We start from the raw sequence: 15,773 nt of genomic DNA, 5'->3' as shown, positions 1-15,773 counted from the left end.
CCTCTGCTTCTTTTATAGATCAGACTATTTAACTAATACCATTGAAGCAAAACGTCTTACAGGTTCAGCAAATTTTCATAATATCTTACCGGTCTAATTTAGCCAACTCCGTTGGAGATTATTTTCATAATATCTTACCGGTCTAATTTAGCCAACTCCGTTGGAGATTATGTGAACAAGGTAAAGTAAAAAAAAAGTATGCCAATAATTCTCTTTTATACATCATTTTAATCTGACATCATATAAGTTAATTTTATTTATTAATTTTTGTAAATAAAAGCATAGGTTATAATACTTTTATTAATAAAATAACTATTTTCTATAAATTTAAGGTCGGTGTTAACTTGAAAGTTAATAACAATCCCGGGCACGTATAATTTGTACTTATGTATGATATCTTTTTTTAAAGCTTATATATGATATCTGATTTTATTAATTCTGCTTAAATTTTCAACTTGAATTGATTTGGACCATTAAATATATTATTAGCAAAATAATATTGCAAGTTTAATTATTTATATATTAATTTGTGGTTTTAATATAAATATAATTAAATATTGAATTCATTAATTATATTATAATTTATTTCAAAAAATATATATAATATTATAATTATTAATTATATTTAATTTAAATTTATTAATAAAAACAGAATAATTAAAATTAACCGGCGGCTTGAACCGCGAGGCAGCATTGATGAGATAAGTTAAGGCGATTGATAATTGGACCAGCTAGCATCCTCTTTTAAAAGAGTGATTATACTCATCTTTGACAGACAGACATGTATAAATATACCTGTCTTGTTTGTCTTTTTCTGCTGTAAATTGGATATTAATGTATGTACTCCCACCGCCGACCTCTGCTCATGCCCATGATTCCACATTCAGTTATTAAAATATGACACATGTGCTGCGATGATTTTAACATGAATTTGTGACGAGAGAGAACCGATGTTCCAACCACTGAACCACCCCTGTTGGTGAAAATGAACTTGTGCGAGTACTTGGGTTATTACAATGTGATGTGAGAGAAGGTTTTGCTAAAATTATGGTATTACAGTTGGAATGTAAAGTTTAATTTTTTTTTTTGACAATGCAGGCTTGTATGCCTTACAAATTAGTATCTGTTCTAACAATTCTCGGGGTGAGCCAGAGTCGAACCCGGGTGTCCGGGGACAACAGAGGATAAACCCACCACTGGGCTATCCAATCGTGCTCGAATGTAAAGTTTAATTTAAAAGAATTTTTACGGATCTCTTTTGACGGTGTTTGTATACGTCGTAAATAAGAAGGTAGCATCATCATTCATGAATTAATTATCAAATTTATCATTCTATGTTACAGTTAATTTCATTTCAAATTTTTGATCAAATGCCTGACACATATGTCATGACGTTGATATGTCATTACTATGTAATGATGTTAGTAGAATACTGAACAAATAATGAAAAGTTAAAATACTTCGTGAGTGAAAATATAAATATTTTGAGGAAAATAAAAAATGTTATTAAACTTTGAAAGTGTTAAAGTCATAATTATTATCTATGTATCGATGTTCTATATTTATTTATCATATTTCTAACTTAGCACAAAAATAATATCAAGGAAGAGAAAAGTCCTCGTTTAGAGATCGGGACTAATTTGTAAATCAATTTCATATTTTAGGATCAAGAATGGGATAATACTCCCTCATATCGAAATAACCTTATGCCCATTCTTAAAATTAAATAATTTATTTTAGAGAAAAGTCCATGACATTTTCTGAAAATATATCTTATATGTCACTATAAAACGTTTGACAAGCTTGTATTAAGATAGCGTAACTCAAATTTTATTTTCAATTTTTTTTTCCAAATGACTAGTTTTAAATGGGTGGTTGATATGCATACAAAGATCTCATTATTATTTACGTGAGTTGAACCAATCAAATGTTGTCACGTAAATTTGAAAAAAAAAAATTAAAATTTTTTTTTGGGATAACTAACATTTTCTTAGTTTAAATCACGCATTATCATTTAAGACTTCAATCGTAAAACTTATGTCATTAAGATCAACAAAAAGAAAATAAATCTTATTGCCGTCACACTAAAATCTCAATATACTACTAGGAAATTACACATTTAAAAGACTAACATACCCAATTAATTTTGCTTATTCAAACTAACATTACATGAGCAGGTAGCGTGGGAAAGTCTGCTGAACTTTATTCAGAAAAGAATTTCTGTTGTAGATACTGCAGGGGAGAGAAAATGATGTTCCAGTCGATCCTTTTGGGAGAGAAAATAATACTCCAGGCCGTGTCTTTGGAAGGAACATAGAGGTAGATGTCACGTCCATTTATTGGTTGCAATGGCCTGGCATTTTCATTCTGCAGATGCATGCATTCAATATCAGTTTCCTAGTAATTATTACTAATTACCAAAATATAAAAACAAAAAAGTTACGTACACGAATACAAAAATTCATATGCGGAATACTTTTGAAAAAGTGACTCTAATACTTACCCCATGAACAGCCTCTAGAAGCAGGTCAACTTGTTGCTGTGAAACACTCCTTATCTGGAGCAGTTAAAGTTAGATATATGTCAAATATCAAAACTAAGTCATTATGCATTCTGGTATAAATACTTTACAACAACTTTGAAACTAATAATGTGTTTTTGTGTTCTAAATGTTAGAATATAGAATATTGGTAAGCCCTCCTCCTAACACCTCAAGGTTTTAGAGTAATTGGTTCCTTGACATGGTATCTGAGCTCAGGCTCGAGTGAGGGATAGGAGGAGGGTTTACCAGGATCATATTCTAACATTAAATAGGTAATTAAGAGTGTATAATGGCTTACTTTGCTCTGGACGGTCCAAACGATGTCTTCGGTACAAGGGGGAGTGGTGAGGGAGCCAATGTATCTATAAAAACCATCAGTGCTTGTAATATCACTGGGATCGATTACGCCGGGGTCTGTTTCGTTTGTGCTTGTTTCTACCATATAGGTCAAGTTTGTCATGAGCTGAAGCACAAAACAAAACGCCGTAAATATATAGAGGCTCCTCGATCTCGATCAATTTTGATTTTACATATTAATATAGGCGAATATGCGAACGTACCTGGGACAAAAATGGATCTTGTTCGCCTATTTGGTAGAGTGCGCCGATTACAGCTGTCTCGTTGGTGTCCAAATTTACATGAACTGCATGGCGTTCCAAATCGTATCTATGTACATATAATATATAGTTTGATTTAGTTAAAAAGAAAATAGATTTTTTTAAAGGTTAATATGTTTATAGATGATATTATATATTTATATATTGAAGTATATGCATGCAAGAAGAGATTTTTGACGTGATTACCTCTTGCCATCGATGGTGTGCTCGGAAGGTACATGCCAGTGAAGTTGTTGGAGTCGGTAGTTGATACCGTTGATCTCGATTGATCCCGCATCACCCGTCCATTCAACCTGCATTTTACATTTCATTTTTCTATTAGGATTTTGATAGATGCATGCGATTGCTCAGTCAAGTACTAATTCAATTTTACGATTCGGATTTTGATATATGCTTCGTCAAGACTCACGAATAATAAAGATCAAAGAAGTAAAGTACTTACGGCTATGTCGTGCCCTCTGTTTAGCAGAGTTGTGTTGGAAGGCTGGTAAAACGTGAACACTTGCTCGGAGTCCGGTACAGTTTCCACCGTCACGTTCGTCAAATCGACAGGAGATTGCATCGTACCTTCATTGCATAACGGCGAATCTGCTTCTTCTGCACATACACATTTTAATGTCAAGCTTGCATGATTTGCAGACAAATAAAATTTCGAAACGTTGCGGTAGCAAAGCTAGACAACATTTATTTACACGCTTGTGCTATGTTTTGTATTAATGAATGCGTTTAAGCTTGTAATTATACTTAATTAACTGTGTGTTACATTGATTAAAGCGGAACGTATGTAACTCACCGGCTGCTTGAGCTTTTGTCGTGGGTGCATGCAGAATGAGAAGCAAAATGCTCCCGATGATGAAAAAGGACTTCATAGTCTTGTGACTCAGATTATGAGTTATGCTTTGTAATAGTATGAATGTTTGGTTTGTTTTGTATTGTATTGCAACTTGTGATTATGAGTTATGTTTTGTTGCAGATTGAGATACTTTTATAGGGGGCTCGGCTCAGCTAGTCAGCTTCTAGATTATTAAAAAGAAACATACCGTTCGGTAAAATATAAATTAATATAAAAGAAGATGTATAAGAGGAAAGGTCTGGGCAAATGAAGAAACGGGGTTGAAAAATAAAAAGGAAAATGTGCATTTCGTCAAAAGGAGAACTAGCGCTACTACGAGTCTACGACGACAATTTCTTTATTACGTACCCGCTTTATTCGGTAAGATGGTCACTTTGAAAAGAAAATTCAATGGTATATAGTTGTCCAATAGTAATTTGCAGTTGAATTAATACAAGGAAATTGAGACGAATCGAAAGGCTGAAAATAGTGGGTGACCAGAACCTTTTCTTCCCATGAACTTGGTGCTGGGTTGTTTCCTAATTTAAGATATGTCAACTATTTTTAAAATCACGAATAAATTTTATATAACTAAAATGTCAATTTATTAAAAATTAATGACATTTTGGACTAATACTCTATATTATGAGTATGACTATATATGATTATTTTAAGATGAAATAATATCACAAAAATTTGATATGAAAACAATTATTAAACTCTTGATTCGAAATTGGTCGACCCAACGAAATGTTACATGAATCCTCATCACAAGTATTTTCTCTTTGTTTCAACTTTTCTCTGTGCTCAGGCAGCAAATTTGTTAACTTTTCTTCGGGTGTGAGTCTGACCATTTCCTAACCTAATAAATACTGCAAGATAGCAGACGTATTACAGAAAGAAAAGTATGCTATAAACACGGCTATGGTCGAAATAATAGAGTGATTATATTGAAAAGGTAAAAGAAATAGGCTGAGAAAGTTGGTAAATAGGGAAAGTTCTTTCGGTATATAGTTAAGAGTTTAGATATGTGGCATGTGGGTGGCTGCCTTTCAGGAGGCTACCATTTTCTGTATTATAGTTTTTTCATGTTTTCCTTTCAGATATCTGTATTAGAGAACTCTAAGAATTGTTTTACTGGCTCTCTTAAAAAATGATTATACTCTAATATTGTAATGACCCAGATTTTTAAAATCTATTTATTATTATATAAGTGATTTTCCTCAAGGAAAAGAATAAGATGTAATATTTTATTCCAGTTTAATTAAATCCAAGTGTTATATTTAAATTCCGGGTTATTGTGTTATTGGTATATAATTGTTCCTTTAAAATTGAGTTTCATATATTATTTTTAAAAAAAAAAAAAAAAATTCTAAATGATTATTATGTGATTATATTCTCGAGAGTCGGTGTATTTTATTTCTATTGGATTGTTGAGCTGTGTTATCGATTTGCATTTGTTACGGATTTTATATTGATTTAATTATATAAAATAGTGTATTGCATATAAAATCTTTTTTATCGCTTTATAATTCCATTAAATATTTTTAGAGATTTATAAAATTCATAAAACGATATTTTGATCATTCTTCAGCTCTAAATGATTTTCCGTATAGATTAAAGTGGGGTCTTTCTATCTATTTCAAAAATGATCCAAAAATCGTGAAAATCGTATTTTATTAGTTTTTAATTATTTTAAGATTTCTAAAGTTATTTTGGTATTTATCGGGATTATTTTATCTGTGAGTTTGTTCGTTAATTTGTCAAATTCAGTCTGGAGCCATCCAGATCTGTGAGGACACGCGTCAAAATTCCTAATACGTGTCCAATTGCTACATTTTCAGTTTATAATTATATTTTTAATTCAAAATATCAATCTCTCCCGGTCTCCCTCGCTCTCCTTCATCTCTCCCACTCAACCTCGGTCTCTCTGTCGGTTTTCTCTCCCTCGCGCATCTCCCTCTCTCCAGCCACCGTTCCAGTCGCCGCCACTCCGCCCCGATCTCTCCACCTCCGTTTTCGTCGCCGTCATTGCGCCGATTCCGGCACCGCCAGTCTCTGTCTCTCCCTGTTTCCTGCTCGTTTTCTACTGTTTTGGGGCTGCTGGGTATCGTATGTATATGCGTGCGATTGGTGTGTGTATAATCTGATGTGTGTGTATATATCAGTATAGTGTGTGTATATAATTCGAGTGTGTGTGTGTGTATTCTGGTGTCTGTGAGTAGAATCAGCGTGTGTGCTCAGTACGCGTGCGTGTGTGCAGGTGGGTGTTTTCGTGAGTAATGGTTTAGTATTGATGTTGATTCCCGTGGCTTTCTGATTTCCAAATTCTTTTCTTTATCCTTTGTGTTTGATATTTAGTCGAGTAATCTGCCTAATTTAGTTGGTAACTGTATTTAAGTGGTTCGTAGTTAATTACAAGTTTGTTTGGAGTATTTGTTGGATTGGTTGGTATTTGTAATTGGGATTATTTGGAGATTGATTACAGGTTATTTTGGGATTTGTTGTGTCGATATGATATCGACTGGTAGTTCGATAAATAGAGGAGGTGCTGCCCAATTTTCAAATAAAATTTAGATTTTTAAAATTATACGGGAGCATATCTTATAATTATCGGGCTATTAATCGAATTTATATAGTTACTGATTAGTAATATTTCTATAAAATCTATAAATAATATTTATGTGATTTGGTAGTAATAGCAGTACTACATAGCATTATTATTGATGTTAATGTGTGAAACTGTGTTTACTTGGTAATTTTAAGATGTCGAATATTAATAAATATTAGTATTATTCTTTAGTATTATTATTACTTTCACTAGTAATAATAATAGTAAATAATAATATTAATAATATAAATATGCGATATCTTAAATAGTTATAGCGCTATGCTTATTTAATTCAACTTGTATATATTTGAATTGAATAGTATCTAAATTGAGTATTATGGTAAGTGGTAAGTAAATGTATGGAAATATGTGATACCTGCTAAGTGCTACGTGTTAAATGTTAGAGTGTTATTCTTGATAGTATAATGTATTAATATTGAATTACTTTCAATTTTAAAGATAAGCTGTTAGTTTCTTTCAATCATTATGTGTTTAGGTGCCGCATGTCTGGGCGGATTATTTATCATTATGTGTTAGGTGCCGCATGTCGGGGTGGGTACTTTTCTTATGTGATTTACTACATGTCGAGGCAGATTTTCTTTATATTAGTATTTTATATAGTTTAAAGAGCTTGATTTGATTGATTTGAAAACAGGGGGATAGTCCTATTTACGAATAGGTCATGCCGAATTTTCCGTAGAAATATTAACTTAAGACGCGTTCTCGTGTTAAATAATATTCTGAGTTGGTTGTAAGTTATAAAACTATAATGTGTGCTACTTGTTATGTGCTATATAATGTGCCGTGTATATATATATCGCGAAAGGGTAGAAATAGGATAGTTGTTTCGGGAGGATACTAAAGTAGTATCTTTTTGCTTATAATAGGATCGAGCATGAAATTACACACCTAGAGGGGGGGTGAATAGGTGTTATGGCTAATATACCCGATTTTTATAAGTTACCGAATAATTAATCTGTCAAAGACAGCCTGCTGTTAATTTTCAGAGTAAACTGTTAGCCTGCTAATAAGATAAATGCAATGCAGATAATGTAAAGCAGTATGCTAGCAACACCAAGAATTTTAGCCAGGTTCGACCCCTAACCCTAATGGTCTACGTCCTGGTCCCCTACCAACTGGTAAGAGATTATATTATTAATCAATAATATCAACGATTACAAGATTCAATAATATAACTCCCTTTTTCCCTTGTTCCTGTTATCAGCCTGCTGAAACCCCTGAACCACGAACCAAAAGCCTACCAAGACCTATACTTCCCAAGTATATTCTCCTAGCTAACTAGTTCCCTTGTTCCCTTGTTTCACAAGCTGGATACACAGCAACAACACATTACACCTTGAACAATACAATGAATAAGTGTAATACAACCGAAACTATGAACTCTCAATATAGATATATACACGAATATAAGTACTAGAGCTCAACAAAAGATTTAGCAATGTAAAGAGTTGTATTTCAGAAAGCTTGGTGTGTTCTCCTTGTTCTCTAAAACCGAAACCACACTCAAGTTTATATACATCATACCAACGGTCATAATCCAACAAATTTCCCAACGATCTTGGTAACAACCTCACGTTTAAATTTGAATTGAATGATGAACGTTTGAATGAAGTAAGATTACTGAGTAAAAGATAAAATCGTTTGAAAACATCTCAGTAAAGAATTTAAATAAAATCCGTTTGAAACTAAATAGGAGTTTGTTAAAGATAAGATTCTTTGAGATAAAATCTCCTATTTGTTAGGAAAACGTTTTTGAACAAAACTCTTTATAAAACTGAGCTCTAATATTTATATCAGATATATATAAATATTAGAATCCTTACAAAGTCGTTTCCTATTAAATCTCCTTGAAAATAGACTTTGATCTTTATCCGATTGTTTCTCTGTTCACGCTGTAAGCCTGCTGATAGCTTGTAAATATTCCTGTAAGCTTGCTGACAGCTATAATCATGCTAACATCCTGAAATACTGTTAGTCCGCATAAACAACCTTTGATAGCATGCTTTCACATATCAGTTCCATGTTATTAGCTTGCTGTTAGTGTCATCATGAAAACCTAGAGAGTATCAATCTCCCCCTTTTTGATGATTACACTATATTAGGAAAAGTAATAAACTCCCCCTAAATATAGCAATCTAATATCACTAAACTTTCACAATTATCACAGAGAATAAAATCTAGCAGATATATCTAATTCACAGATATGCAAAATTTAACACAGAAACAATTAATCTAAGCAAATTGCATAGATATTTCAAATAATCCTAACCAGGATAAACCACCTGGTATCCAAAATATTATCCAAACAACTTAAACAAATTAACTCAGGATAAACCACCTGAGATCACCAAATTCAAATCCAACCAGCACAGAACAACTTAGTCTTAAAGCAAATAAAAACTTAGGGCCAATAATGTACTTAAGCAGATTAAACAAACTTAAGTAAAAGTATTATTAATTTCCTAATTTCCTCCCCCTTAATCATTAAAAAGGTTAGAAAATCAGGTTCCAGCCTTGTCCTGCGCGTCCTTCTCCAGACCATACTTCTTTGCAAGTTCTGCCGCAATCGCGTTCCTAGCCAACATCTCTTTTCCTGCAGCAGCATACTTGGAGTCTGTGCCAGCAGCTTCCTTGAGCACATCCATACATGTTCTCTGCCGTGGACTATCAGTAGCATCATCCTCTGAAGTGAAAGTAGCCTTCACATCTGATGAACCTCCAGAGCCATACATCCTTTTGCAGAGCTCGTAAGCGAAGCTCCCAGAACTGCACTTTTCAGACGCAGTAGACGTGCGAGCACCAAACATCATATCCTTCCAAAAACCAACCTGAGAAACCAACTCAGCCATCTGCTCAGACAGCTGTTTCTGCCCATCCACCACTTCCTTGTGATTTGATCGAAGTTCATTCATGTAATCATGAATCTCCTGTGCAGAGATTCCCAAATCCACAACATTCACAGATTGAGCAGGGGATGGGGGTGAAGGTACTTCAACAACCAACAAACCATCTTTATCCAACTTGAGATTTGACTGAGCCAAGAATTTGGCATCAAGAAATTCTTTGGCCGTCACACTCTCCTCATCAGCAAACGAAACCCCAAACCATTCAAACACTCTCGTCAACAATAACCCATAAGGCAAACCACCAGAAGACTTCCCTTCCACAGAATCAATCATATTTTTCAGAATCAAGTCTGGCAAATCAAACTTTCTCCCAGCCAGAATCATGGAAACAACAACAATATCCTGCGATGACAAATTGGACCTAGTACCTAACCTAGGACTCACATTCTCAATTGACATCTTGAACAGAGCTTGTGCTAGTGGTACTAACTGTGTAGTAGATGGAAAAACACCCTCAGAAACACTTTCAAGACCAGTGATCATCTTCAACTGATCCTGATGAGAAAAACCCTCAATATTTTTCGGGCCGCGTTTGGTGTGAATAGACACAGTAGATGGTGGAACTCGCAAAATAGCACCCAAAAACATGGAAGATAAACATATCTTGACATCAGACACATATGACACATATTGATCAGACCCAGTAGATTGAAGATTTGCATAAAATTCTCGCACTAAAGCAGGGTAACACAACTTAGGCAAATCAACCAGAAAAGATTGAAACCCTAGATCCTCAAACAACTTGACAATCCCACAATTATAAAAGGCTTTTCCAGAAAGGGGCTTACCCAAGATAACCTTTCGGCCGGCGAGACCGCGAACAGCTAACATCTCGGACTTGGGTTTCTTCTGAGTAGACTCGATTCCAACCTCATCTCGATTTACCCCAGAAATCTCATCACCGCTCTCAACAGTCACGAACTCTTCATCTTCCTCATCAATCAGCTTGCGCTTTTGAGAAACAGAGGATGGCTGAGGAGTATGTGCCTTCACATTTGCTCTAGTTTTCTTCCTCATCGCGAGCCGTAAGCCGATTGTTGCTATGGTGATGACAAAACCTTTTCGGAGATAGTGTGAGAAAACCCTAGCTTCTCGGGGAGGGTTGAATAAGTAGTTGAAGAGGCGTGGAGTGAGTAGAGTTTTTAACACTCTTTTAACAATTATCAGGGGAGGATTTTTAGGAATAATCCTTAGCAATTCATGCGAAGATTGGTCGTTGGGGATCTCTAGAAAGCCCGTTTTATGAGATTTCTGAGAGATCAAAAGGGGCACGGATGCTTTATTTATCACCAGGTAAAGATGAATACTATATGGTAGCGGCGGGAAATCCTTTGGCTTTGAATCAGGGTCTTCAGGAAGAACAGGTTGTTCCAGTTCGATATCGTCAAGAATTCAAAGTGGAGTCAGATAGAATCTTAGGCATACGGTTACCGCCCCGAGCTGAACCATTTAGGTTCATTACAGCTGGGCACTACTGGGCGCTGCTTCCTCAATTCACAATCCGACTTCACTATGAAAGACGAATAATTTCTTATAGAACATCCTGTATACGATATTTGAAGTAAATTCGTTTTCATTGCTTTCATTGCAACTTAAATTATGATCACCTCAACTTCTCGACGCTTTCTTTCTTCGACGTGAGGCGCTCTCCCTTTACTGAAAGCAAGTAATGAATAAAAACAGGAGTAGATTGTAATAAGAACGGGATTGATTGCACGCACCGGATCACCTCTACCTTCAAGTTCTGCTTCGGGGAGACTTTTGTTCAAATGCCATAATAAATCGAACAAAGCCGTAGCTATAGATCAGGGATCGGAATGTAAGTACTTGTAACAATAGTCACCTCCTTCCACAGGTCGAGATAGGGCTCTCTGAGATAGGCTACCATCAAAAGAGCGCAGAACTCAGCTAAAACATTAACGAGAACATAGACTATAACACAAAACTCACTTAGCGAGAGAACATCTGCTTTCTTTCTTGGAATCATGAGTTTGCAATCGAGAGGGAGCTTGCAAAGCTGCTCAATCATAGAGAGGCAAGAAGGGGGAATGGAATAAAGTAGGCTATAGTGACGCTTGGCGCAACTAAGTCTTTTAATTGTAGCAGCCAGCACCACGGTTCGAGCTCAACCGAGCTGAGGAGATGCTGGGCACCCCAACAATCCCCCCCCCAGCATCTGCCAGCACTAACACGGCTGCACAGCATGCCTTCCCGGGGAATCGAACCCGTGACCTGCTCTGATACCAACTTTTATTCTTCTTTTCGATCATTCTCTTGATTTTTCTGGACATAAGAGCTAGATCCTCATCTGATTCTGTTTCCTCATCTGATTCCAGCTTGCTGACAGAGGAGTGCAGTGCAAGATTCTTCATTTTCTCTGTTGGCAGCTTGCTGCTTTCTGAGCTGTTAGCTTCAATCTTAGCTTCAAATTGTTCCAACTCAGCAAATATAGCCAGGTGATCCATAGTATCAATGTTGAGAGCTGACTCCAATGCTGTGACCTTGGCACCATATTCGAACGGAACTGCATTTAGAATATTCATGTTGATTTCCGATTGTGGAATCTTTTTGCCAAGTCTTTCAAGACTGTTGAGAGTGACTTGGAATCTAGCTTGGCTTTCTCGAATGGATTCTCCCTTCTTGATAGCAAAGCTTCCAAATTCTTTCATAAGCTTTCCGAGCTTGACTTTCTTTAATGCCTTTGAGCCTTCGTGATATGTCTCCAATGCATCCCAAATTTCTTTTGCGGATTTGAGAGAAGAGACCTTGTCATATTCAGCTTGATTCAGCCCATTGATTAATGTACTCCTTGCTTTTCCATTGGCAGCAACCTTTGAAAGCTCGTCCGATGTGAGAACATCAACGTCCTTGACTTTGCCATCGCTATCACGATATTCATAAGGACCTCTTTGCACAACTCTTTGCATTAGGGGATCTCTGGATAGATGAGCCTCCATTTGGCCTTTCCACCAATTGTAGTTGTCAGAACCCGTGAGGAGGGGAGCTCTAAAATCGGACTTTCCCTGAAAGTTATCAGCCATATCGATCGATACTATTCCTGTTACAGAAGTATTAGTACAAACACAGCTCTGATACCAATTGAAATTACACACCTAGAGGGGGGGTGAATAGGTGTTATGGCTAATATACCCGATTTTTATAAGTTACCGAATAATTAATCTGTCAAAGACAGCCTGCTGTTAATTTTCAGAGTAAACTGTTAGCCTGCTAATAAGATAAATGCAATGCAGATAATGTAAAGCAGTATGCTAGCAACACCAAGAATTTTAGCCAGGTTCGACCCCTAACCCTAATGGTCTACGTCCTGGTCCCCTACCAACTGGTAAGAGATTATATTATTAATCAATAATATCAACGATTACAAGATTCAATAATATAACTCCCTTTTTCCCTTGTTCCTGTTATCAGCCTGCTGAAACCCCTGAACCACGAACCAAAAGCCTACCAAGACCTATACTTCCCAAGTATATTCTCCTAGCTAACTAGTTCCCTTGTTCCCTTGTTTCACAAGCTGGATACACAGCAACAACACATTACACCTTGAACAATACAATGAATAAGTGTAATACAACCGAAACTATGAACTCTCAATATAGATATATACACGAATATAAGTACTAGAGCTCAACAAAAGATTTAGCAATGTAAAGAGTTGTATTTCAGAAAGCTTGGTGTGTTCTCCTTGTTCTCTAAAACCGAAACCACACTCAAGTTTATATACATCATACCAACGGTCATAATCCAACAAATTTCCCAACGATCTTGGTAACAACCTCACGTTTAAATTTGAATTGAATGATGAACGTTTGAATGAAGTAAGATTACTGAGTAAAAGATAAAATCGTTTGAAAACATCTCAGTAAAGAATTTAAATAAAATCCGTTTGAAACTAAATAGGAGTTTGTTAAAGATAAGATTCTTTGAGATAAAATCTCCTATTTGTTAGGAAAACGTTTTTGAACAAAACTCTTTATAAAACTGAGCTCTAATATTTATATCAGATATATATAAATATTAGAATCCTTACAAAGTCGTTTCCTATTAAATCTCCTTGAAAATAGACTTTGATCTTTATCCGATTGTTTCTCTGTTCACGCTGTAAGCCTGCTGATAGCTTGTAAATATTCCTGTAAGCTTGCTGACAGCTATAATCATGCTAACATCCTGAAATACTGTTAGTCCGCATAAACAACCTTTGATAGCATGCTTTCACATATCAGTTCCATGTTATTAGCTTGCTGTTAGTGTCATCATCAAAACCTAGAGAGTATCAGAGCATTGAGGGCGTGATACCAAGCAAAGGCAAGAAAAGGGGAGAGTTGTATAGCGGTTCAGTAGTTACGGATTGTTCGAGACGAATCGAACCAGACGTTGGGGATCAAGACTGAAGTTAGATAAGATTCCGTATCAGGCTGCAGCAATCGCATGAGCACCATAGCAGAGAATCAGGAATAGTTGAGGGTGATGTCTTGGGAAAGCAGAATAAGATAAGGATGTTAGCTAAGAGTGTATAAGCTAAGGACCAAAGGCAAGTACTATAACTCTTCACTTATTGTTCAAGTGAGATATTTTGTTCAATCATGATATTGATAGATTAATTTCTCTCAAGCTTTCTTGCGAGTAATTCTATTCTCAACTTGAAATTACTGCAAGTATCCCTATCTTCACTTATTGTTCAAGTGATATTTTCTTTAAACCCTTATGCAAGTATTTCTATTCTCAACTTGTAATTACTGCAAGTCTTCTTATTCAAACTCTGTATTTAGAAGCAAGTCACTCTTTCCTTAAAACTTATACTTATTGCAAATTCATGACTTATATACGATTTTGAGTTGGAAAGAGTGACTTTCAAATTGATACACATGGTTTCAAAATCTCTACAAATGATTTTCATGTCCCGGTTTAGTTCCTATGGTTGTAAGGCTTATCCGTTGTAAGTATACTTCCAATGGAATAAACCTTTTCCTAAAATGCAAATTCTTTAGAACTGGGAAGTAAAAGAAAAATTCAGATATAATCATTGGACTATTGTTTTGTTTGCGTAAGAGGCCGATACCCAGCTTTGCGTAAGAGGTCTATGCCCAGCCTATTGTTTTGTTTGCGTAAGAGGCCCTTGGCCCAGCGTTATATGGAGACCTAGCTAGTCTTCAGTTCCGGAACATGTTATTTCAGGGCAATGCGTAACCATTGTCCAAGTTACTGTAGACTGATCATCTACGTGACTATTAACGTCCAATATATCTGAATGCTTTGGAAATTTATATATACTTTTGAATTGTTTTGGCTTCAAGTTAAAAGCATGTTGTTTTGTATACTTCCAGTTCAATTACCTTCTCTGCATTAACTCCTGTTTCTTTTTAACTATTATACTTGCTGAGCATTCTTTTGCTCATTCTTGCTATTTCTTCTAACCCCTTTCAGATAATGTTAAAGATGGTTCGCCTATTTAGGCTAAGAATAAGAGTAAGGCTAGGCGAGGATTGCAAGTGATTAAGTTTCAACCTGATGGTCAGGAAGAGTAACCAAGATCGAGTCTTTGGGACTAGTGGTAATTGGAGTTGTCTAAATTTGGTTTAGTTGTAAAAATATATTTGTTAATTTGGATATTGGTTATCCTTCATATCGAGGTTTAGTTGATAGTCTAGTTCAAGCTGTAATCAGATCTGTAGTTTTGTTTTCTGATTTCAATACTATAACCTGTTTGCGATCCTATTTTAAAGGGGGTGAAATTGAGTTTTAATTTAAATCATTTTTTTTTATATATTCAGGTTTTGAAATACTTGTTTTAATTTCTTTCGAAAATACAGGTTTTAAATTGTTGTTTTTTTTAGTGGCACCAAATCCAGACCCCCGGATTTGAGGGCTGTCACAAATATACCTCTCAACTCATTTAGCATAGAATGAACATAATGGTTCCAACAGCTCTCCTTAACATCTTCTTTATCCATTATGATTGATGGTGAAATAATAACAAAAGAGAGGGAAATATAGAGGGGAGGGAAATAATGGGTAAATTTTGGAGGGAAATTGACAAATATTAATATAAAATTGGTCTAGGAGTCAATATCTCTGTATTGAAGAGGCACTTGCAGCTTCTAATTTTTTAGGAGCGAATGAAGAGCCTGTTGGAGTCAAGTTTTTCATCAAATTCACTACAATATAACCAATATAACTTAAGAGGCAGCATAAGGAGTCCTTCCCTCTTTACATATTCATTTTGAAT

At 35.5% G+C, this 15,773-nt stretch overlaps 1 protein-coding gene and 1 long non-coding RNA gene across 2 annotated transcripts; one reads left to right on the top strand and one right to left on the bottom strand.

Moving 5' to 3' along the window:
- Window positions 1–2,043: 2,043 nt before the first annotated feature.
- On the bottom strand, window positions 2,044–4,121 carry LOC108224432 (alpha carbonic anhydrase 7-like). The gene is made up of 7 exons (XM_017399061.2): window positions 3,953–4,121; window positions 3,602–3,756; window positions 3,346–3,452; window positions 3,103–3,208; window positions 2,841–3,005; window positions 2,504–2,557; window positions 2,044–2,367 (listed from the first exon to the last, which is right to left on the bottom strand). The coding sequence occupies exons 1-7, from the start codon at window positions 4,026–4,028 to the stop codon at window positions 2,203–2,205; spliced, it is 828 nt and encodes a 275-aa protein (XP_017254550.1). The 5' UTR covers window positions 4,029–4,121; the 3' UTR covers window positions 2,044–2,202.
- Window positions 4,122–5,166: 1,045 nt separating this feature from the next.
- On the top strand, window positions 5,167–15,311 carry LOC135147318 (uncharacterized). Its single transcript, XR_010284769.1, has 2 exons — window positions 5,167–14,078; window positions 14,972–15,311. It is a non-coding gene; the product is annotated as an uncharacterized LOC135147318 (long non-coding RNA).
- Window positions 15,312–15,773: the final 462 nt, after the last annotated feature.

Source organism: Daucus carota, chromosome 6 (genome assembly GCF_001625215.2).
Source record: "Daucus carota subsp. sativus chromosome 6, DH1 v3.0, whole genome shotgun sequence".
NCBI classification, from domain to species: Eukaryota; Viridiplantae; Streptophyta; class Magnoliopsida; order Apiales; family Apiaceae; genus Daucus; species Daucus carota.
Note: the sequence above shows the minus strand (reverse complement) of the source record. Positions and strands in the feature narration are given on the sequence as shown.